Source organism: Lutra lutra, chromosome 7, assembly GCF_902655055.1.
Source record: "Lutra lutra chromosome 7, mLutLut1.2, whole genome shotgun sequence".
NCBI lineage: Eukaryota > Metazoa > Chordata > Mammalia > Carnivora > Mustelidae > Lutra > Lutra lutra.
This window is the reverse complement of record NC_062284.1, coordinates 108,986,513-109,011,107: the sequence shown is the minus strand read 5'-3', so window position 1 is coordinate 109,011,107 and position 24,595 is coordinate 108,986,513. Positions and strand designations below refer to the sequence as shown.

At 42.6% G+C, this 24,595-nt stretch overlaps 1 protein-coding gene across 3 annotated transcripts in view; it reads right to left on the bottom strand.

The window, feature by feature from the left end:
• SYT16 (synaptotagmin 16) overlaps positions 1-24,595 on the bottom strand; it is a 259,900-nt gene that overhangs the window by 150,075 nt on the left and 85,230 nt on the right. For 2 of the 3 annotated variants that reach the window (XM_047739294.1, XM_047739298.1), the window contains exon 1: positions 15,126-15,241. The exons of the other annotated variant lie outside the window; for it this stretch is intronic. In XM_047739294.1, coding sequence (XP_047595250.1) covers positions 15,126-15,141 — 16 coding nt within the window. In that variant the 5' untranslated portion in view covers positions 15,142-15,241. Of the gene's footprint in view, positions 1-15,125; positions 15,242-24,595 lie in introns of those variants that run through there. 3 annotated transcript variants of the gene reach the window in all.

Genomic DNA, 24,595 nt, shown 5'->3' with positions numbered 1-24,595 from the left:
TATACCTTGTCAAATTAGAGCAAGGTAGTATGCTCTGCCAATTTTTTGAAACATCTTTAATATTGGTAAACAAATTAGTTTGATTAGTGAGTAATAATCCTGTATATGTGGCCAAAGAAGCCTTGCCTGGCAAAGGCAAAGAACCTCTTCAGCCCTTGGATGAATTTCATCTGGCTCCAGGTATTTTCTGAAATGCTTGTTGACTTGCCTTTAGATACCATCTTTAAGATAAATCATTTCAATCGTCTAAACTAGAAATTAAGGACCTGCCCCATGCTCCATTGAGAGAGACGCATTGGCACTTGCTATGGGGGAAGGGGTACATTTATAGCCTTGGTGATGGGGTCCTCCACCTGAGGAGATGAAGACTGGGGAGGGGGCACTAAATGAGCCATAGGGCTAAGAAGAAAAAGGGGATTCTATTTAAGTCAGTAAGGGGGAAGCTCCAAGCTAGAGCAAGAGGATACAATGAGAGGTGCCGAGCAGGAGGCTCTATCTTGTGGAAGCAGGAGCAAGCTGGAGGAAAGGAGAAGGATCAAGAACTTCTCAAAAACCCACTAAGGATTACAAAAAAGAACCCCAGGTTGCAGAGAAGAACAGGGTGAAGAATGTAGATTTCAAAGATTAAAAACAAAACAAAACAAAAATGGCCACCCTTTGCCCAAGACAAAGAATAATCTGAAGTGTGAAGACATTGGTAGAGAGCTGAATTAGTACTGATTTGTATTTGAGCTGTTGCCTTGATGGTGAAGCTGTGAATCCCAGAGATCTTGGGGATCCTGTGATGATGGAGTGTCTCATAAGGGGCCAGTTAAGGACTTATAAGGTCCCCAACAGTGGCCAGTCCAAGGCAGGGCCACAGGTACAGGGAGAAGTGCTGATGTGTGTATAGCATGACCATGACCATGCAGATGCCCATTTAAACTTAGAAAGGCAGAGAACATTATCTTTAACACCAACAAAGATGTGTCTGTCCTGTAGATCCCAACTAAGAGAACAATAAGTGGTCCTACCCCTCCCCATGGGGACAGGTCATTCCAAACTTTCCCTCGGATCATAAAAGTCTCTGGCTCCAAAAAGGTGGTAGTTCTGCAAGAGAAAGGAGAAAATGTCTCTGCCGAGGCCTGAACAGCCCCTCCTTTCTGTGGAAACTTCAGGGGCCCATGGTGGCTACGTAGAGAACTGGGGGGTTTTTTTTGTTTTTTTGTTTGTTTGTTTTTTCCATAGGGAACTATTCTGCAGGCACTGGCCTGAGTGGAAGGCAAAGGTTCACACAGTCTGTCTTGGACTGTTCCAGCAACACTGTCCCCAAGACAAGCACAACATACAGACCTTGTCAGCTACTTCTGGTTATCAGTCTAATAAACAGACAGCTGGTCTGAGGAGGATTCCAGGGAAGTCTGCCACCCCTACATGGGTTACAAAAGGGAAGCCTGGTAGGGGGCAAATGCAGAAGGAGCCAAGCAAGATCTGAATCTCCAGGGAAGCTACTCAGAACAAAGGCAAACAAAATAATAATTATTATAGTTTACACTCACAAGGCATTGACTATGCGCCTGGCACTTTATATTCATTTAAAACTCACAGTCCTCTGAGTTTGGGACTATTATTATCCTCACTCAACAGATGACAAAGAAACTGAGGTTTGGTGAGTAACTTACCCAAAGTTGCAGAGTAGTCAGTGTCAGAGCCAGGATTTGACCCTGGCAGTCTGGCTGGTGTCCCCAGTTTTAATCACTCCACCATCCCGCCTCATCATGGATTTTCTGAGGCTAACATGCAGTAAACACTATCAGCAGGGGCTCAGGTGACTGTGAAAAACGCGGTTTGGGTGCAAAGTCCTGAGTAGAACAAGAATTTAGAAACAAAGACATAGATAGGGGCACCTGGGTGGCTCAGTCGGTTGGGTGTCTACCTTTGGCTTGGGTTGTGATCTCAGGGTCCTAGGATCAACCCAATGTCAGGTTCCCTGCTCTGCTCCTCCCTCTGCTCATGTTCTCTCTTTCTTGCTCTCTCTCTCTTTCTCAAATAAATAAATTAAATCTTTAAAAAAAGAAGAAGAAGAAGAAGTAAAGATAGAGGGACTGAGGCCTCAGCCTTAGCCAGCTGATGGGAAAGGAGAACACAGGAAATAAAAGAGGAGGTCATCTCAGGGGTAGAGGAGAGAGAAGTCAGAAACAAGTGCCAACCCCAAAAGGAGGATGCTCATGAAAAAATGTGTAGCTGTGACTTAATGCATCTGTTTATTCTATATATTCCACTTATCTTCAGAGATTCCCTGCCACAGTTATAAAAATTATCATGCACATAAACAGATGACTGCAATAAATATGGTAAGAAACTAGCATTGCCAGAGAAGTTAAAAGGGGGGGGGAAAGAAGGAGAAAGGCTGCTAATCCTAAAATTGGGAGTTGAAAATCCCCCATATGACATCAGCCTACATTGTCCTAGAAAAGGATGACAGAAAGCTGGCTCTGGAACTTCTGTTTGGCGATGGCCATTCTACCACAAGGAACAGGAAGGCAAGAGCCTGGGTAAAGGGGTCCGGGAAGACGCCTGGCTGTGGTCCTCCTATTGCTCCTGCTCCTCATCTTCTTCCTCCTTAGGTGCTTTTATAGATTGAATTGCATCCCCCCAACATTCATATGTTGAAGTTCTAACCCCCGCATCCCAGACTGTGACCCTATTTGGAGATAGGGTCTTTAAAGAGGTCATTAGGTTAACATGATGTCTTCTGGCTGGACCCTAAGCCCCTATGCTGATGTTTTTATAAGATAAGCAGGAAATTCAAACACAAGCATGTGTGTGCACGGAGAAAACCAGGTGAGACAAGGGGAGAAGATGATCACCCAGTGGCCAAGGGCTGAAGCCTCAGAATGTAGCAAACTGCACACACCTTGCTCAGGACTTCCAGCTTCCAGAACTGGGTGACAATACATTCCTGCTGTTGAAGCCACCCCATGGGTGGTATTTATCATGGCAGCCTGAGGAGACTGATGCAGGTGTCTTCCCTTGAACCGCATGTATACACGTAAGAGAATTAGTAGCTGTGTCACTGAATAAACATGTTTCTGTTCCTGACCCTAAAACAGACTGACTCTCGGGGCCTGGAGGGGATTGTCCATCTAGTGGGGACAGAGGAGAAAATGACTGAAGTCCTGCAGGCTTCTGCAGCCAAACTCCTAAGGACCAGGACCCCTCAGTTCATGTCATTCATCTATCCTTTATGAACTACCTAGAGGTCCCTTTAGATTCTGTTTCCATGTTCTCACGGTTCCCCAAAATCATCCGTAACACTACACCGAATTTATCTTCACCAAATACCATTTGTACCATGTCGCTCTTACTCAGCTGGTGTTAATGGTCACTCCACATTGCTACAAAATAAAGCCCACATTCCTCTTAAGTCTATATGTGGTCCAACTCCAAGCAATCTCCCCAAGCTTATCCCACTATAGCCCCATAGGAAACTCCTAGTAAAACAAGCTAGCATCCTTAACTCATGGCTCTGGGTAGAGTGGTACTTGGTCACTTCCAGGTTCCTGGTCCCATAATCTAATCTCTTCCCAAGAATGCCTTCCTACTCCAAGTCCTCTCTTACCTGTCTCCTCCCAGCCAACTATGAAGGTGAACTATATAGCACTTTCACACTACCTACCTGGGTGAACACTGAATACCAGGCAAGCTGGGCAGCTCTGTATAGCTAAAACATTTCAGCATTGTGAAGACCTTGAGGGTAAATGTCTAATAGTCCTTGTACCCTACCCCACCCCCAATCTCATAAAGCATTTGTCACGGTGTTTGGGTGTAGTACCATTCACTAAACACCAGGAAAGGGGTAAGAGAGAAGTGTGTAAAGAGATAGTCTGTAGCAGTCCTACCCTGTTTAAGCATCTTGTTTCTTAAAAGTTTCTTTATCTTTAGATAATTGAGAATTTAGACTAAACTTACAAGCTAGATGTGTGTGATCTCTTCCCTTCAAGTTTCCTCCCTGTCATACTCTGTGTGTGCGTGTGTATGTGTGTGTGTGTGTGTGTGTGTGTGTGTGTATGGCTGGATGCAAGGAGGCTTGAAGAAGGCATCAGATGAAAATATGAGTGGGTATTCCTCACTTGGGTACTCCAATGTCCCCAAAGGCAAGCACTCATATATCATACTTATCCACCCCACTACCTGTACAAGCAAGTGATGGATAGGGTCATGTGAACAGACAGAGTCTAAGTTTGCCCATAAATGTGATTCTGGAGTTTCCACTGTCACAGCAAGGAGAAGTTTCCATTCTTCCTTTTTCCTTCCGTTCTCTGAACCAACAAACCCAAAAGCTATATCACATCTGGGAAGCATGGTGCCTCACTTGAATGTTCACTTCTGTCATCTAAAGAACAATATTTCTGAAGGGCCATATGTACCCCAATGTTCATAGCAACAATGTCCACAATTGCCAAACTGAGGAAAGAGATAAGATGCCCTTCAATAGACGAATGGATAAAGAAGATGTGGTCCATATATACAATGGAGTATTACTCAGCCATCAGAAAGGATGAATATCCAACTTTTGTATGAATATGGATGGGACTGGAAGAGATTATGCTGAGTGAAATAAGTCAAGCAGAGAGAGTCAATTATCACATGGTTTCACTTACTTGTGGAGTATAAGGAATAACATGGGGACATCAGGAGAAGGAAAGGAAAAGTGAATTGGGGGAAATCGGACAGGGAGACAAAGCATGAGAGACTGTGGACTCTGAGAAACAAACTGAGGGTTTTAGAGGGGAGAAGGTGGGGAAATGGGTGAGCCTGGTGGTGGGTATTAAGGAGGGCCCAGATTGCATGGAGCACTGGGTGTGATACATAAAGAATGAATTTTGTCAACAAATGCTTCAGTGATTTTAACCAAAAGTGCAAGAGAGATGTCCTCGAGCATAGGTAGAAGTTGACAACTTTCAAACAAAATCTAAAAGTAAGTAAGCCTTATAGCTCTCAAGTCTCTTATTTTCAGGGAATTCCCTTCATGAATGGCAAGATAAGGAAGTTAGTCTTCTGAGGTAAAGGGTCTACCTTGACTTTTCCAGAACTTACTTAATCACTTAACTCTGTTAACTAAGCAGAGACAAAAAGCTGCAAACTGCCAGAAAGGGTTGCTATTAACACTGTGCTTGCCCCCAGCGATTCTGAGTGATAACCAACGTTGAAAATCATGATGGAATACTATTTCAAAGCCAAATTGGTTTCAAGCAAAGGTAAACTTTGAAGCTCTTGCAAATGGAAACACAAAGACATCGTGGCCCACTGGGAAATCCCACCTAACCACCACCAGGGTAGGTCATAACATTTTTCCTGGCACACTCATTTCTGCTGGCTTTGTTGTCCACAAGACAAATCCACACTTCAGCTGGATAGCTGCTGAGGAGACTTTTTTAGTGCTTCCAGATTTACCAATGGGAACACTTTATTCAGACTGAACAAAACAAAGATGTGTGTATACACCTTGTGACAAGAGGTAAAATGCTGCTATTTTTAGGAAACCTGAAAACAGGCTGAATTGTGACAGGAAGGGAACAAGCCAGGCCCAGCAGCCTGAGGGTAATGGAAAGATGCCAGGGACAGTGGCCAGACGTGTGACCCACTCTCCAAGGGATTCAGCCACCATCCCAGGCCAATGTCCTCTGCCTTCTGAATAGCTGAAACCATGGCTGTGGGAGCAGCCACGGAATACAGAAGGGGAAGGGGTGGGACAGGGAGCAGAGGGGATGATCTAGGAGGGGGAGGGAAGCTGGGTGGGGGCGGTGGAGAGAAAGAAGTGGGGGGGGGGGCAGGGGGAAAGGAGAAGATAGAGGTACAGCAACACCAGAATTTCCTCAAATGCAAACTCTCTAGTGAAACTCAGGGGCCATAACGGCAGGACCCCACCCATCTCATGCCTAGTGAAATACCTAGTATTCTCCGACATTGCCCCTGGATGAACAGGGAACACGTAATCTGCCCTGTGGAGCTGGGAGTCAATCACGTTCAGTTGAGAGTATAATGCTCTTCCCTACCCATCCCTGAACAGCCGGAACAATTTTAGAACAATCTGCTGTCAACTTTTTCACTTATACTAAACCATAGTTACCAATGCTCTTCTGTTTGTTAGGAAATCATGACAGAATATGATGACTCCTCATGCATTACTATGGAAACCTTAAAACTTCCACTAGAAACCATCAAAAAAGGCAGCACATAACCCCATTCTGACTTTCCATCACGATTCTCTCCAAGGAAGAAAACTGAAAATTAGATGGATTCATTCCGAGTTCCCTTTTCCAATCAAACAGATGGGATTTAGATAAGCTCTTAAAGCAAATTGTGATTCATATAATAATATGTAAACTTATCTCAAATCTCAGAGGCTTTTTCTAAAGAACATTCTGATAATTAAAACGTTCCTGTACATCTTGAATTCCATTAAAGCAATATAGTTAAATAAAGGCTTTCCCAGAGAAAATATTTCCAAGCTCTGGCCAATGGGCCAGAATATTTGTGCCCTTTGCTCAGTTTATTAAACACTGGTGATTATGAAACAAGTGTAACCCTAAGAATGTGTAGAGCAAAATTTTTCCCATGTCTTTGTTTAATGGGTTTTAAAAGCCACTCAAAAGAATGTGTATATAGAAAGCGCCTACTCTGTGCTCAGTGTAATGCAAGGAAAGATAAGAACTAAGCACAATTATTATCAGAAACCTCCCTCTAAGTCTGTTGATTTAGGATCTACATGAGACATATTCAGAGGAAAGTTTCAAATTCACAGGCCAAGCACCTTCCCAGTGAAACTCCATGTTGAAGAGAAACTAACATGCATCGCGCTCCTAATGCGTGCCAACCCTATACTTACAGGGTCACATGGTCAGTTCCACCCAACCCCCCCCCCCCAATAACCTTACTAGATTGGTTTTATTACCATCAATGATGCAGATCATGACACATAGGCTTAGAGAGATGGAGTGACCTGTCTGCTGGTCACAAAGCCCTGGTCAGCTGGAAAACCAGGACTAGGCCAGCACCAGCCACGAAGTGGTAGGGTTTTTCTCTAGCCAACAATGGACTCCTAACCCTGGCTAAAAGGTAAAGCTGGAATTTGAAGAAAAGATATGCAAAGTCCACAGATTACAAAGAAAATAGAACAATAAGTTGGAAAAACAGAATGAGGGCAGTTTGGGCACGTGGACAGGAGCAATGACACTACTGTCAACACACATAAGCTTTGATTATTGTGGGCCCCTGAGTGTCTGCTGGGGGGGTAGGCAGACCTCTTAGCTAGAGCTGCTGCTTGATACAAAGTGCCACCCAAACTGCCTGCAGTCCCCACTGGTAATTCCCCTGGGCAAAATTAAGAGGAAGGAAGGAATGGACAGTGAGCAAGCAAAAATATTCTTAGACTGGAGTGCTTGAGTGGCTCAGGCAGTTAGGATCCTGGGATCAAGCCCTCGTGTGGTATTGGGCTCCCTGCTCAGTGGGGAGTCTGCTTGTCCCTCTCCTTCTGCCCCTCCCCCCACTGATGCTCACATGCACACACCTGCTCTCTCTCTCTCTCTCTCCCTCTCTGAAACATATAAATAAAAATCTATTAAAAAATATTCTTTCACTCAACAGTGTTAGAGCTCACTACAGTAAAATTGTAGTAATTTGCCCAGGCCGCCCAATTTTAAACTGTAGTAGATACATTGAATGTTCATTCTGTTAGTCACAAATGAATTCAACTGAGCACAGTCAGCTTCAAGCCACTGAGTTTTAGATCTCAAAGGAACCTCAGAGGTGAATTAGAACAATTCTATCACTTTACAGATGAGGAAACAGAATACCGTACAAGTCTCCACAAACCAATTAGTGGCAGAACCAAGAAAACTGAGCTCACCCCAGTCCCGAGCAGACCCCCTGTCCACGAAGCTGTATCTCATGCTGCAGGGTCACCCCCTCAGCATCTGGTAGACGGCAACTCAATGTATCCGACAGCACATTGTACCCACTAGTGTCGTCCCAAACCATACCCCTTCCTGACGTTTCCAACGCAGAGCCATGCTTCAACTCTGGAGCTAACATGGCAGCTTTAGGACTTAAACATTCATAAAACACTCCATGTTGGGGCGCCTGGGTGGCTCAGTGGGTTAAGCCGCTGCCTTCGGCTCAGGTCATGATCTCAGGGTCCTGGGATCGAGCCCTGCATCGGGCTCTCTGCTCAGCAGGGAGCCTGCTTCCTCCTCTCTCTCTGCCTGCCTCTCTGCCTACTTGTGATCTCTCTCTGTCAGATAAATAAATAAAATCTTTAAAAAAAAAAAACACTCCATGTTTTCAGTCATTAGAGAGTCTCCCTCAGGCTGATTCACCAGTAAAAAAAATTTTTTTTTTCTTTTTAACATAACTAACACTGAATGGGCGCCTGCTGCTTTTCTGGATACTTTTTCCCCCGCCCTGAGTCCTTTTTAAAGCTATTTACATACAGGTATGTAAGAAGATAAGCCCAGAATTATTTAAAGAGAAAATCAGGAATTACCTAAATGTCAAACATTGAAAGAAGGGTTGAGTCAAATAATAATATCTCTTTGATTTTTAGAAAGATTACACAATCATTAAAGTTATTGGCATGGAAATACCTCATGATACATGGTTGAGTGAAAAATTTATACAGAGTATATGCAAAATTTATGCAAAGCATATACAGAAAATATATGCAAAATCCCATATTTCCACAAAAACAATAGCAATGTACATACATGAATGCATGCACATCTACATACATACATATATATGGACATACACTTATACATATACATACCACATGTAAAATTGGTACCAAAATGTTAATTTGGGGGCTGGGGGGAGTGAAATAAAGATGATTTTTCTAATTTCCCCCTTATTTTGTATTTTTGTAATTTTTCTACTATAGAAATTTATTTTACCTCAAACTGAAACTAGTTTTTTCTAATGCTCAAATGACTGGCCATGTAGACAATCCTAGATGTGTCTGGTCACCTAAATCTCACTATCCACACCAAGCCCACCCATACGGAAGAAACCCAGGCCCCCAGAGTCTGAGCAACTGTGGACCCCCGCCCACAAGTGGCTGCTTTCGCTGGGGAAGGACCACACTGTGAGCACGCACCCTCCTCAGAGCACAGGCGGGAGGGCAACATGGTGGGGGGGAGGACCTCCCATCTGGAAACGCCAACTTTGCTTTGTTTTTCCCAGCACCTCCTTTGTTTCAGGGCCCACAGTTGGGCTGGAAGAGTTTTCGCACCCTTAGACTTTCAAGAGATAGTAATTGCACTGTCTGTCCCCACATCTAGGGATGGGCGTGGAAGGGTGGAAAAGACAGGTTCAGTGATTTTCCTTTGTAATTTCAGGGACACTGAGTGATAGTGCTTGTTCCAGATTCAGGTGCCCTCTTTCCAAGGCCACAATCTTTGTGAAAGCAGACAGTGAGAAAGGAGCTTTGTGGCTTATCCCTTCGCCTTCACCCAGCTCTCATCTCTATCAGGCAGCATGGTGATTTAACTGTCAAACACTAGGGAGCACAGCTTTCAAGAGGCTCCAAAGACCACTCCATAAACCAAAAGGGGAATATAACAAACAAACAAGGGCCTGAAAGCTTTTGTGTTGCCATAGCAACTAGACTAGCCTTCCTACACTCACAGGATAAAAACTACCCCACTAAAAAAGAAAATGCAACTAATAAAATTGATATTTTATTAATGCTTCTATACATGCCAGATCAGTGTTTCTAGAAAGAGCCATGGCCAAGGTCAACTACCAATCATGTCAAAACTGCCTGGGCTCAGAAGCCTCACCGCAGGCTCTTGTTAATGTTGAGTGAGCAGAGACGTCAGGCTGGTCCACTCAGCAGACATTTGTGGGACTCATATTTCAGCACATAAGGTGACGTCCATACTACATAACATGCAACAACTGTATACATGCATCATAGTAGCTCAAGTTCATGAGCAAATAATCTCTAGAGTAAAGATGGGATGGGAGAGCTCAGGGAGACAAGAGGGTCTGTGTGCCCCCATACCAAATTTCCTTTACAGACTCCTGCCAGAAACCAGAAGCCTATACAAACAGGTGGGGCATGATTCTACCCTTGGTTTCTGGCAGCTGATGTACTGGGAAAAGGGAGGCCGACCCACATACTTTTGTGAGTAGCAATGGTACCAATCCTCTAGAGAGAGGACAGGAGGATGACTCGGTCATGAAGGAGCTGGGTGTGCTGGCTGCTGACCACAGCACCCAGTCTGTATTCAGTTGTTTAAAGCGATGCCTGATTTCAAAGTAAAATTATCCTCTTGTCACCTTTGACATCACACTCTCTAGTCTTGCCATATATCCAAAGAGTGGTAAGAGCATGAAGGTCAACCAGATGAGAGAACACTAATGGTGGGAGTGTAAATTGGTGTAATTTTCCTGGAGGGTGGTTTTGTGATACATTTCAAGCACCATCATAAGAATTCCAGAGTCTCTGACCTGGGTATTACTCTTAAGGAATTTATTCCAAGGGAGTAATGATAGACATGCATGAAGACAGTACAAAGTTATTAGTTGCAGCACTGTCCATAAAAGAGAAGACTTGGGGGTGCCTGGGTGGCTCAGTGGGTTAAAGCCTCTGCCTTCGGCTCAGCTCATGATCCCAGGGTCCTGGGATCTAGCCCCACATTGGGCTCTCTGCTCAGCAGGGAGCCTGCTTCCCTTCCTCTCTGTGTCTGCTTCTCTGCCTACCTGTGATCTCTGTCTATCAAATAAATAAATAAAATCTTAAAAAAAAAAAAAGGAGAAGACCTGGAAGCAAAAGTTCAATAACATGAGAAAGGTGTTAAACGAATTTTGGTACAGCCACACAAAGGAGTTCTGCACATCCTCTAAAAAGGCGATAGAAAAATGTCCATATTACATTCAGTCAAAAGTTTTAAAAATACATAAAATATCCTTTTTTAAAAATACAGATGCAGACGTATAAGTAGGAAGCTACACATCAAAATAATAACAGTGGTCCTCTCTGAATGGCCTCATTGTGGATTTTTTTTTTAATTTATCAAATCAGCTATAACAGAACGCTACAATGTAATTTAAAACCAATAGAAGCTTAAAAAAGAAGACAAGACGGTATATATTTTTACTTCATCCTGTATATATAAAGGGATATATAAAAGGGATATATAAAACTAAAAATCAGTTGGTTACCTTATTTTTATCTCCTCAAATTAAAAATCATGAATTGGACCAAGATGCTGAAAATGGGCTGTTTTTTCCATGTGTTCATTAAACACTGATTCATTGCCTCATGTGTGTAAAGTGTTGAGACACTAAGTAAACACGGATAATGAGGGTGTGGGGCAACCATCCACCCGTTTTAAAGACAGGGGAGTCACATGAGTTCTGCAAATAGATTGAGATGGGGGCAAAAGAGAGGTAGGAAGGTCAGAGTGTGAGTTTTCTATTGCTGCTTTAACAAGTTATCACAAACTTAGTGCCTTAAAACAACACAACTTTATTATCTTCCAGTTCTGCAGGTCGGAAGTCCACAAAGGGTCTCTCTGGGCTAAGACCAATGTATCAAAAGGGCTGCCTTCCTTTCCAGAAGCTCTAGGAGAGAATTCATAGCCTTGCCTTCTTCTGCTTGTAGAAGCAGCTCAGATTCCTTGATGGGCGGCCCAAACCTGCAAAGCCACTAAGGGCAGGTCAAGTCCCCCACTCCCATCACTCTGAGCTCTGCTTCTGCTTCCCTCTTCTACTTGCATGGATGATTGCCATTACGTTGGTCCCACCTGCATAATCCAGGCTACTCTCCAGATTTTAAGGTCAGTTGATTAGCAACCTTACTTACCCTTTGTCGTGGAACCTAACATATTCACAGGTTCTGGGGATTATTAGGACATGAACCTCTTGGGGAGAGGTGGGCATTATTCTACCTACTAAGCCAATTAAAAAATCATGACATTGATCCAGATGAGAGCCTCAAGTCTGGCAACAGCAATGAGGATAGGGTGGAGAAGGCAGTTCCATCAGATATGAGGTTGAAACCTCTAGGGTTTGGTGGCCAATCAGAAATGGGGAGCGAGTTGGAGCCTAAGTGGCAGATGGGAGCTGTTACCACTCACAGAGACAGGAGACACATGCAAAGGACCGGCTGAGAGAGAAAGATATCTTCGTGGATTCATGAGAAGCTCATGGGAGTGTGAGACGACATTCCCAGTAGCATTTGCCTCTGTGAGCAGATGGTCTGGAAGGAGGTCTGGACTGGATGAAAACAAGTGAGATACAGCAGCACAGAAAGCTCCCAGCTGAAGCAAAGGAGACAAACAGGCCACGCTACACTGTCTGCTCTAGCATGAATCACATGGAGAGGAGAGAAAAGCCTTTCTTTATGGATCTTCTCAATTTGTACTCAGAAGCCCACAGGTTGAAAATGTGAAAGGTGAGCACTACCCGGGACAAGAAGGGCTATCCCCAAGGTGGATTAACCAAGCTGGCCCCTTTCTCACTCATTTAAATCCCTAGGCTAAGAAAGTGCCTTATGTTTCCAGAAATTCTAAAGTACTGCCTTAAGTTAATGGCACCACATAACTGCTTTATATATAATTCAATCTGGTGAGCTGAGTTCTACAAATGCTATGGTATATTTCCAACAGTCTTAACTATTCTCTCAGTTTAAAAAAAAAAAAAAGGCAAACAACATTTGAAAACATTTAAGCTACCAGAAGTTTTAAATCACTCTTACAGCTAATTTGGGGAATGCATTTTAGAAGCACTCGTGGAGAAAACTAAGAAAACCCACTTGATCACCCACAGTCGCATTCGAGCTTCTCGTAACACATATTGTCCAGAAATGCTCTCCAATGCAGTACTAACAGAAATCTAATATATTTCAGATGTGCCTTCACTGTAAATTCAGGGACCAAAGGAAAAGGGGGGGGTGTTTAAAAGAAGAAAGATGGTGTCAGTTTTCGTTTTGTCCAATTATGGCTGAAGCAAATAATCTCCCCTGAAACATGTGAAGTCCAGAAAGAGGGACGTGGATAGTATTTGGATCCAGACATGTCCTAAGAGTGACTTCAGCCACCCCTTCAATAGGAGGCCACTGAGGAAAAGAGAGAATGACTTGCTCACGGCTGTTTTACTGCTTTACCCAATGACCCAACCCCCAGTTTAGTCTTCCTCATGTGGCCTTTTCTGAATCTGTCCTCTCCACGTGACCAGTACACACTCTCTTCTACCTGTGACACACACATTTGATCTCCTCCGTTCCATCTCACTGTATGACATTATAGACACCTAGCATTTTCTTTCCTCATTTCATATCCACCACTCAAACTTCCAGTAGCTCCAACAATGTTTTTCTGGTCTGCCAACCCTGACAGGTTAGTGAGCAGGCTTGGCGTGCAAACTTGGTAGAATCTGCTCCACGGGTTCTTACAGAGAGATCCCGAGCACAGTTGGGAGAAATAGTTACATCAATAATAACCACAAGTTTCTTCACTAGTAGTCTCTGGATCACTGTTCCTTTGGGCCTCAGAATGGATAGGAAAGCAAAAATAAGCCACCACTGAAGAGGCAAGACAGCAAAAACGTGGTAAACATGTGGATTTTTCATAGACATTTACCAATGTCCTTGCTCCCCAGTATAAAGTACTTCTCCACACTCATGGGTTGTCAGTAATGACTGTGCACACAGGAAGTGTCAGGCTTATGTCTATTAAATTGCCTTTCTTCCTGCAAGAGATGGTGCTTTGAGATGTGCTTTTATCCTTATTTATGTACTTATCCTCATTATCATGTTCCTGATAACAAGCTGTGTGGTATCTATGCTCTAGCCCCCGAAGGGAGCAATGCTCAGTTCCTCACCCAGGTTATTAAAAAAATAAACAGACACCTCCAGTGTACCTTTGAATGGAGGAGTGACCAATATCTACAAACATGAGCCAATCTTATAGCAAAGAAACAAGCTTTGCAAATGAGAACAAAGTGTAATTGCCACCACCTGCTCCTGCCAATTCCCCAGAAGACTGGCCTTCTCACTGAGATGGAAAAGAATCAGGTGTCCACAAATGCTAAACTGTGTTGTCTTGGGATTTCTGAGGACCATAGGTCACAAATCCTCGTATACAATCCCACCTGGATAGGTATTCAGACACACAGAAAGGAGGTTGTAGAGAGGCTGTGCCAAGGGCAAGAAGTAGTTTGAAACTTGACATGAGCAGAGATGTGAGATTTTGGTTATATACTATCTTCCTGTCAATTGTTGCACAGCAAACAACTTTCTTTTTTTTTTTAAGATTTTATGTATTTATTTGACAGAGATCACAAGTAGGCAGAGAGGCAGACAGAGAGAGAGAGGAGGAAGCAGGCTCCCTGCTGAGCAGAGAGCCTGATGTAGGGCTCGATCCCAGGACTCTGGGATCATGACCTGAGCTGAAGGCAGAGGCTTTAACCCACTGAGCCACCCAGGCACCCCAGCAAACAACTTTCTAACACCTGCTTCCCTCAAGGTCCCTGAATGTCCATTCCTATCTCTAGGGATGAAAGGGAAAAACAAAAGCAAAACTTCCCTTCTCTCCTTTTCAGACATACCTCAACCTCCAGCCTCTGTCTAGCTCCAACTCCTAACCTCTCTGTCTCTTCCCACAGTCAGATGAACTAACATGACACAAATCCACCAGGAGTTAAACCCCCAGCCCTGAAAGATTCCCAAATTAATTTAAAATAAAACAACATTTTGGGGTACCTGGGTGCCTCAACTGGTTAAGTGTCTGCCTTCGGCTTGGGTCGTGATCCTGGGGTCCTGGGATTGGGTCCCACATCAGGATCCCTGCTTGGTGGAGAGCCTGCGTCTCCCTCTGCCACACACCGCCCCCCTGCTCGCTCGCTCTGTGTGTGTGTGTGTGTGTGTGTGTGTGTGTGTGTGTGTGTCAAGTAAATAAAATCTAAAAAGAGAGAGAGAAAGACCTGGGGACCTATTAAAAAATAAAAAATTAAACAAAATTCTAATAGATTAAATATCAATTTCATACCTCTTAGGGCTCTTTTACTATTTTCAAAGAAAACTATCCCCTTCCCTTAGAACACCAACATTAGCCCAAGAATTGTTCACAACAACTCACCAGCTCCGTGCAACATTCACAACTGCAAAACAGGTTAAACCAGGCATGACATTTCCTTGAGAAAGAGTTGATTCGCTGCTACCCAAATATTCCTTGAAAATGCACCCACACCTCCCTTCCTCCTAACTCTAGGTTATTAATTGTTTTCCTAATTTTAGGTCCTAATGCCTTTTTACCCTCCTTGGGAGTCAGTAATGTACACTCCAACTGCACAAAACTGTAACTCCCATCTATCTAGAAGGGGTAAAGGAAAGCTCGTTGTTTGAGTGTGAGAGTCACCAAAGGAATGTTTGCTAAAGAGGAGGTAGAGAAACTTGTCTGACTCACCATGATAGGTATTGGAACCTTCTGCCTGAATTGTTTAATAATTCTTTCTCGACTCCGTAACCACCTGTTCAGTGGCATTATTAGTTCTCTCTTTACAGGCAAAATTATCTTCCTGATAAACTGGCTCCAAATTTTTATTCATTTGCTATCAAATGGTAAGTAATTATTCCTTTTAGGGGACAGATGTAATTTGCTGCCCTGGCTAAGCTCAGACTCTGGCCACAAATATTTTGGTTAATCATAAGAGTGCTTTGTTTCTCTTATTCACACCTACAGCCTCTACAATGAAAAGCAAGTTCAAGACCACAGCTGGGGCTTTGGATGGAGACAAAATAGTGTCCCGTGAATATCATAATCTGGAATCAAAATACATTATTTCCCAAATATTAATCCCTCATTTCTTTACTGAAGAGCTCTTACAGCTTCAGGCTGAGGTGAAGTCACACTTCCTGGAATTTAAAACCTGGAGGATCACAGAAGGTCATAGTTAAAACTGAAGCCAAGAGCAGTAACTGAGCTCTTTCTCTGTGAAAAGTGGAAACATGAAGCTATGTGGCATGAAGGGCCATTAGTGTTGAGTTGTGTCATATTTTAAACACTCCTTCTTTGTACAGGAGGAGACATATAAATACACCTGAGAAATTGTTCCAGAATGTCTAAGTAGTCTATTTTCCCTATGTATAAAAGAACTGGCCTGTTATTTTCACACATGCTTTTTAAAAAAGCAGAGACACTCTAAGTTATAAACCTCACCACCACGGTGGTTCACATCACTGGGGCTAAGAATGCCCTCTGAAATTAATGAAGGCTCTGAACCCTCTCCCAGAAGATAAACATAGACAAACCAAATACTCTAAATCTGTTAATAGAATGTATCGACGTTCCCATAAGATCCAACCCCATGAAGCCCTCTGAGGTCCTCAAACTCCAGGTTAAGAATTTTTGTTTCAGGGGCGCCTGGGTGGCTCAGTGGGTGAAAGCCTCTGCCTTCGGCTCAGGTCAAGATCTCAGGGTCCTGGGATCGAGCCCCACATGGGGCTCTCTGCTCAGCAGGGAGCCTGCTTTCCCCTCTCTCTCTCTGCCTGCCTCTCTGCCTACTTGTGATCTTTGTCAAATTAATTAATTAATTAATTAATTTAAAAAAAGAATTTTTCTTTCAGAGGTAATATCTAGTCAATCCCTCAGTGTACTTCTTCTATTAAGCCAACACACACACACACACACACACACACACACACACACACACACACACACAATTCCCCTTTCTCATTATAGCTCTTCAAAAGAGTGGAAGGTGCTCTACTTTCAGTTGACCTTCACCAGACATTATTTTCACACTCCTTTATTTTCTTGGTCACACTCATCTTTTCCCAAAGCATAGATGCAGAATGTTCTAAAACATGAAATGGTATGTCTCCAACTGAATGAACTGCCCACTGCTGGGAAGGTACAGACAATGGACTCTCACTTTTAAGCTATGTTGCTGGGAAGATCTGAGAACCAGAAGAGAAACTGGAATAAATACCTCTGAAGTCCACTCCAATCTGAGATTCCATGACGAGGTTGTATTTCAAGCCTGTATGCCCGTGTCTTTCACCGGGTGGCACTAAAGACCAAAGACTAGGCTTCCCATGAAGTTCAACCAGGCACAGCACATATTCTACTTTGATTGTGCACATTAATTTGGACAGGATCGACCTTGTTTTACCCCCTGAGTAAGCAAATTCCTTCTAGCATTTAAAGTCACAACTGAACTCCTAGTGAGTTCTAAGTCAATTAAAACCCCTCTATCTGAGTGCCTGGGTGGCTCAGTTGGTTTAGGGACTGCCTTCAGCATAGGTGATGATCCTGGAGTCCTGGGATCAAGTCCTGCATTGGGCTCCCTGCTCAGCAGGGAATCTGCTTCTCCCTCTGACCTGCACCCCCCCATACTCGTTCTCTCTCTCTCTTATTCTCTAATAAATAAATAAAATCTTTAAAAAAAAACAAAACTATATATTTCAACATGAGCTGCTAAGCTATATCACCAACACTGTTGGTGATTCATTTATTCAATTTGTTCATTTAGGCAATATATTTTTATTGACAGCCTATATTATATCAGACATATTCTACACATTCTACAGATACAGCCAGTCTTGAGGCAGAAAAAGTCTCTGCCCTCATAAAGTATATACAATAGTCTCACACAATTTGAGCCATGACTCCAGTCCTAGAATTTCCAAGTTTTTCTTTGAAATATTCACAAGAATGGAGAATAAAACAACTCCTTTCCCTTGAAGATAAAGCACCAGTCATATGCAAGCCCTCATAGATCCTTCAGATAATTCTTTAAGGTCTTCACCTTCAAAGAGAGAAATTCTGACTCATTCACGTCAAGTGAAGAGTGAGAGGAACATAATCATTGCATCATAGACCATTAGAGGAAAATAAAGCAAAAACATGAAAGACAGCCACAATAAAGCCTAACCTTGAAATTATCCTAAGAAGAGAACACATAGGAAAACTGTGCCTAGGAAAACTATAATTACATGCTCCTAAAAATCCTGCAAAAGAATTCTTTCTTTCTCATCTATTAATTACAATGGGTCTATGCAGTGCTAAACAGTTTCTGAAGCAATTCTGGAAAGTGTTTGTTTTCCACAATTTTAAATGCTGAGAATATAATTAGCTACTTAAATGCAAATTCTAATACATCAGTTTGTGTCCACAGTGAACACTCTTTGCACAACACATGATTTGATACTAATCTATGCCAATATTTTCTTCCACAATCACAAATTAACTGAAACTGGCCACAGGAATTCCTTCTGTACTGCCAAAAAGCTCTTTTCAGGCTAACACTTTCCAACCTACACAGAAGACTCATCCCAGGTGTAAATAGCTGAGAGAAGAGAAAAGGAGGAAGGAACAGACAAGAAAAAGCAATTGAAGAACATCTTACACCAGACACTATCCTAGGCTGCCATGGCAGAGACTGCTACTTACCCCTAACACTTATTCTCTCTTTCTTCCTTAGGAATAGAACCACCAATTAGCAACTGGGCAAATGGCCGTCCTAGAATAAAGATGACATTTCTCAGCACTCCCAAAGGGTACCTAAGATCATATGACTACAAGCTGGCCAAGGAGATACAAACACAAGTCTTAAGATCAACTTTGAGATGTGTTAAGGGTGGTGCAGCAGGAAGACAGAAGCAGCATGCGTCCCTGATGATCAAGAAGCTAACACATGGGACAAAACTAAACTCCCTCTGGAGTTTGTTTAGGTGAGAGAGAAATAAACTTTTAACTTGTTTAAGGCACCATAAGTTGGGGTTTCCTGCCTCTTGTAGCTGAATTTAGCATATAGCAAACTTACTCAATCTGTGCAGTATTTTCTATTAGGCAAGTATTGTCATTGCCATTTTGCATAATAAACTGAAGAACATTTTTGCTAGGTCCCTCATAAGTAAGAGAATACCATACATGAAAAGAAAATGTGGTAACCCGAGAAGCAAACAGCACACCTTGGTGCAAAAAATAGATAACAGCATTAACTGGAGTGTCAAAGAAGTTCTTTACATAGAATATATATGGTGGCACCCAGGCATTATCTTGGCTTAAAGTTCTCAAATACCCTCAAATATTCTCAAAGACCCACAAATTATTAGGTGTCTCGTGGTGCTTTGATTTAATCATCTCAATAAATAAGCTTCACCCAAATGACCCCAACCTCTGTCTTCTTTCTTTACTATATTCTTTTTTTTTTAAGATTTTTTTTTTATTATTTATTTATTTGACAGAGAGAGATCACAAGTAGACGGAGAGGCAGGCAGAGAGAGAGAGAGAGGGAAGCAGGCTTCTTGCTGAGCAGAGAGCCCAATGTGGGACTCGATCCCAGGACCCTGAGATCATGACCTGAGCCGAAGGCAGCAGCTTAACCCACTGAGCCACCCAGGCGCCCCCTTTCTTTACTATATTCTTCCTTCTTATCTCTCCATGGCCCTTAAGCAGTGCTAGATATAACTAAGAGCATCAAAAAATTCATTAGAAGGAATTATATAATATGCACAAATCACCACCTCAACTTTTATGTCAAAATACTTGCAATGTCTTTTTATCCCTTTCCTGATTCAGCATGGACAGTGGTTTTTCATATACAACTTTATGTAAGTATTAACTTTGCTTGACAAAGACTTAACTTTTGAGAGAAACTTTGCATTTGTCCAAACCAAAAAATATTTTCTTTGAAGACTGACATAAGTCCCAAAATATATTCAGTGTAGTCTTAATGATGAATGGGATCTTATAATCTTTTTGTCAAAATGGTTTTTTTTTTTAATTTTTTTTTTATTTTTTCAGCATAACAGTATTCATTATTTTTGCACCACACCCAGTGCTCCATGCAATCCGTGCCCTCTACAATACCCACCACCTGGTGCCCCCAACCTCCCACCCCCCACCCCTTCAAAATTCTCAGATCGTTTTTCAGAGTCCATAGTCTCTCATGGTTCACCTCCCCTTCCAATTTCCCTCAACTCCCTTCTCCTCTCCATCTCCCCTTGTCCTCCATGCTATTTGTTATGCTCCACAAATAAGTGAAACCATATGATAATTGACTCTCTCTGCTTTGTCAAAATGGTTTTTAAGAAAGGTCAAATTCCTATTATAATGTGTTGATTTTGAATCTTTAAAAGAAGTGACAGTATGGGGTGCCTGGGTGGCTCAGTCGGTTAAGTGTCTGCCTTTGGCTCAGGTCATGATTCTGGGATCCTGGGATAGAGTCCTGTGTCAGGCTCCCTGCTCAGTGAGGAGTCTGCTTCTCCCTCTGACCCTCCCCACCCCCACTTGTGCACTCCCTCTCTCTCTCTTGCAAAAATAAAATCTTTAAAAAAACAAAAGTGACAGTATGATTTTCAAGAACTTTAGAAAACATACTAAATACTAGATAATTAAGTTGTGACAAACACTTAAGCTGAAAATACATTTCCATTTGCCTGACATAGATAATCAACTCTACTGCATCCCAACAACTGCATTAGGATGATCAGAAGATACAAATGAAATTTTCCTTCAGATCTTACTAGGACACCTAATAGCAAACAACTATACAACAATTAAGTCAAAGTGTTTGCCCTCATTCATTGGCTAAAACACAGGAATGGAATGTCATCTAGTGGTGAGGTGAGAAAGTAAGAAATATGGGGGAGAGAGTTTTGGGATCTCTGAAATGATTGTTTGACTTTGTGCAATAAGCCAGAGCAGTAGAAATCAGTATAACTTATCACCAAGATCAATGTAGTTCCAGCCACATGGCATTTAAAAAAAAAAAAAAAAAAGACTAAAGAGATAGCTGGTTGATTTTACTGATGTGCTTCCTATGAATGAGTTTGGTACCATAGTTCCCATAATTTCTGGCCCAACTAGTTGGAATATTCTTTTGTTACCCTAATAACGTTCTATTTCTCCCAGTATGCCAGAATATCTGAAAGAATGGAAAACAACCTCTTTCTAATGTTAGTTTCATCACCACCAATAAGGATTTATAAAGTATTTCTTTTTTTTTTAAGATTTTATTTATTTATCTGACAGACAGAGATCACAAGTAGGCAGAGAGGCAGGCAGAGAGAGAGGGGAAATAGGCTCCCTGCTGAGCAGAGAGCCCGATGTAGGGCTCGATCCCAGGACCCTGAGATCATGACCTGAGCCGAAGGCAGAGGCTTAACCCACTGAGCCACCCAGGTGCCCCATAAAGTATTTCTTTACTTCTTCCCCTAGCACTAGGTTGAGTGCTAAGTGTGCTCTTTTTTCTGAAACCATGAACTGACTATTAAATACATGCTAGATAGTCTCATTTTAGACATAAGAACCCTGGGTCCACTTTAAAGCCAAGGAAAAAACACTCATAGAAATACTTGCTTTGGGCAAAATAGTGTTTCCCTGAAGCTAAGACGTGAAATCAGGTCTGTTTGCTCTGAAGTCCTTTCTCTTACCACTGTACTGACTGTTTCATCTCACTTCCGATGTGACATGTGCTTTGAGGCCGTTGCCCCACAGGTGACAGACTGGTATCTCTCTTGCTGGGCACCCCATGTGACTAATAACAACCTGCAGAGTAGCTGGTTGGGGTTAGACGATATTGAAATGGGAAGAATCCAAGCAAAATGGTTCTTCTATGGCTCTGAGGCCCTTACTCTCATCAACAAAACTACTAGGGCTCAGGGAAGCAGCTGACAACCACAGGTGACAGTATTCAATATGGAATGCAGACAGCCGAGGAAAGAATTAAGAACGAATAAATAAGTAGAGTTGACACAAAACTAAATATTGACACTGCCCTCAGAGCAAAGGTTACGAATACAACAGGAACACAGAAGTTTCCTGTTGGGGAGAACGGGACTAGGAGAACTGCCCCCTCACTTGTGATTAGTTACAGATGGCTTCTCAGAGGAGAATTTCAGGTGCAGTCAGAATAAGGAAGCTGCCTGTGACCTTTGCAATAAAGGACTATGACGCGGGACCTGAGTCAAGGGGCAAAATCAGGAGAAGGAGAAGGTTTTAAGACAATCAACTGCGACAGGAACATGAGTTACATGATAATGACGAAGCAACACAGGAGCGTCTGTTTGGTTCAACAAAGTAGTTGTTCATTGCTTACTGTGCCAGGTTCTGTGCTAGTTGCTGTGGGAACAAAGACGAATCAGTCAGTGAACATTCTACAGAGGGGGACACACAGATTTAACCATCACATATTAATGATAAAGGTGGAAGTGAGCACAGAGGACTGAGGGAACACAGAGGAGGTGCTCCTAAGTCAGCATGGAGGTTTGAGGAGAGTTTACTGGAAACAAGCCTGGGGCTGTTTAGCTGTTTAACCTGGTAGTTGAGACTGTAAGATCTGCAGTCAGACTCTTAAAGGTTCTACGTCACTGCTCTGTAAATTAGGCAGACTACTTTCTGAGCATCAATTTCTTCATCTGTAAAATGGAAATAAGAATAATATCTACTTCATGAGGACGTCTGAACGATCAAAATTTAGAAAAGAGTCTGGCACATTCAGTAAACAATAAAAGTCACCTAACTGTATTGTTGAATGAAATAATGAACACTCATTCAACAAATAAGCGAAAAGATCCCACAACTGGCGGGGAGAGGGGGGGTAAGGGGAAATCAAGAGGAAGCCTTTCGTGAATGTCAAATGTCTAGAATGCCTATAGGACGTGCAAGTAAAAGTTTCTAGTAGTGTATGCAGTTGTATATGCAAGTCTAGGGACAGGACTGGCGCTGGAGATAAAAATTTGAGAATCATCGGGTTGTTGAAGTCAGGAGAATGGGTGAGATCACTTAAGAAAAGAGAGAGGACCAAGAGGAAGGTTATAACCAAGCTCTGAATAGATCAACATTTAGAAATCAGGAAAGGAAGAAGAGTCAGCAAAGGGAAATAGGGTGGTAGGAGAAAAAACAGGTGCAGTAATGAGATGAATGAAAGTCAAAGTTACCAGCACCAGGTAAGGCACAAGAGAGTGAAATGGCCACGTGTGTATATGTAAGATTGGGAGGGGAGTGCGGATGACTATGCGTTCAGCACTACCTAAGCATAAACTGGGAGGTAATGGGAAGATGGAAGACTGAGATAAGAGCAAAATCAGAGGGTGACAAACCTTGCACGTGAAGTCAAGGACTTTGTTTTTTTTTGTTGTTTTTTTTTTTAATTTTTTTATTTTTTCAGCATAACAGTATTCATTATTTTTGCACCACACCCAGTGCTCCATGCAATCCGTGCCCTCTACAATACCCACCACCTGGTGCCCCCAACCTCCCACCCCCCACCCCTTCAAAATTCTCAGATCGTTTTTCAGAGTCCATAGTCTCTCATGGTGCACCTCCCCTTCCAATTTCCCTCAACTCCCTTCTCCTCTCCATCTCCCCTTGTCCTCCATGCTATTTGTTATGCTCCACAAATAAGTGAAACCATATGATAATTGACTCTCTCTGCTTGACTTATTTCACTCAGCATAATCTCTTCCAATCCCGGCCATGTTGCTACAAAACTTGGGTATTCATCCTTTCTTTTTTCTTTTTTTTTTACAGCTTTATAAACATATATTTTTATCCCCAGGGGTACAGGTCTGCGAATCGCCAGGTTTACACACTTCACAGCATTCACCATAGCACATACCCTCCCCAATATCCATAACCCCACCCCCCTCTCCCAACCCCCTCCCCCCATCAACCCTCAGTTTGTTTTGTGAGATTAAGAGTCACTTATGGTTTGTCTCCCTCCCAATCCCATCTTGTTTCATTTATTCTTCTCCTACCCCCTCAACCCCCCATGTTGCATCTCCTCTCCCTCATATCAGGGAGATCATATGATAGTTGTCTTTCTCCGATTGACTTATTTCGCTAAGCATGATACCCTCTAGTTCCATCCACGTCGTCGCAAATGGCAAGATTTCATTTCTTTTGATGGCTGCATAGTATTCCATTGTGTATATATACCACATCTTCTTTATCCATTCGTCTGTTGATGGACATCTAGGTTCTTTCCATAGTTTGGCTATTGTAGACATGGCTGCTATAAACATTCGGGTGCACGTGCCCCTTCGGATCACTACGTTTGTATCTTTAGGGTAAATACCCAGCAGTGCAATTGCTGGGTCATAGGGTAGTTCTATTTTCAACATTTTGAGGAACCTCCATGCTGTTTTCCAGAGTGGTTGCACCAGCTTGCATTCCCACCAACAGTGTAGGAGGGTTCCCCTTTCTCCGCATCCTCGCCAGCATCTGTCATTTCCTGACTTGTTAATTTTAGCCATTCTGACTGGTGTGAGGTGATATCTCATGGTGATTTTGATTTGTATTTCCCTGAAGCCGAGTGATATGGAGCACTTTTTCATGTGTCTGTTGGCCATCTGGATGTCTTCTTTGCAGAAATGTCTGTTCATGTCCTCTGCCCATTTCTTGATTGGATTATTTGTTCTTTGGGTGTTGAGTTTGCTAAGTTCTTTATAGATTTTGGACACTAGCCCTTTATCTGATACGTCATTTGCAAATATCTTCTCCCATTCTGTCAGTTGTCTTTTGGTTTTGTTAACTGTTTCCTTTGCTGTGCAAAAGCTTTTGATCTTGATAAAATCCCAAAAGTTCATTTTTGCCCTTGC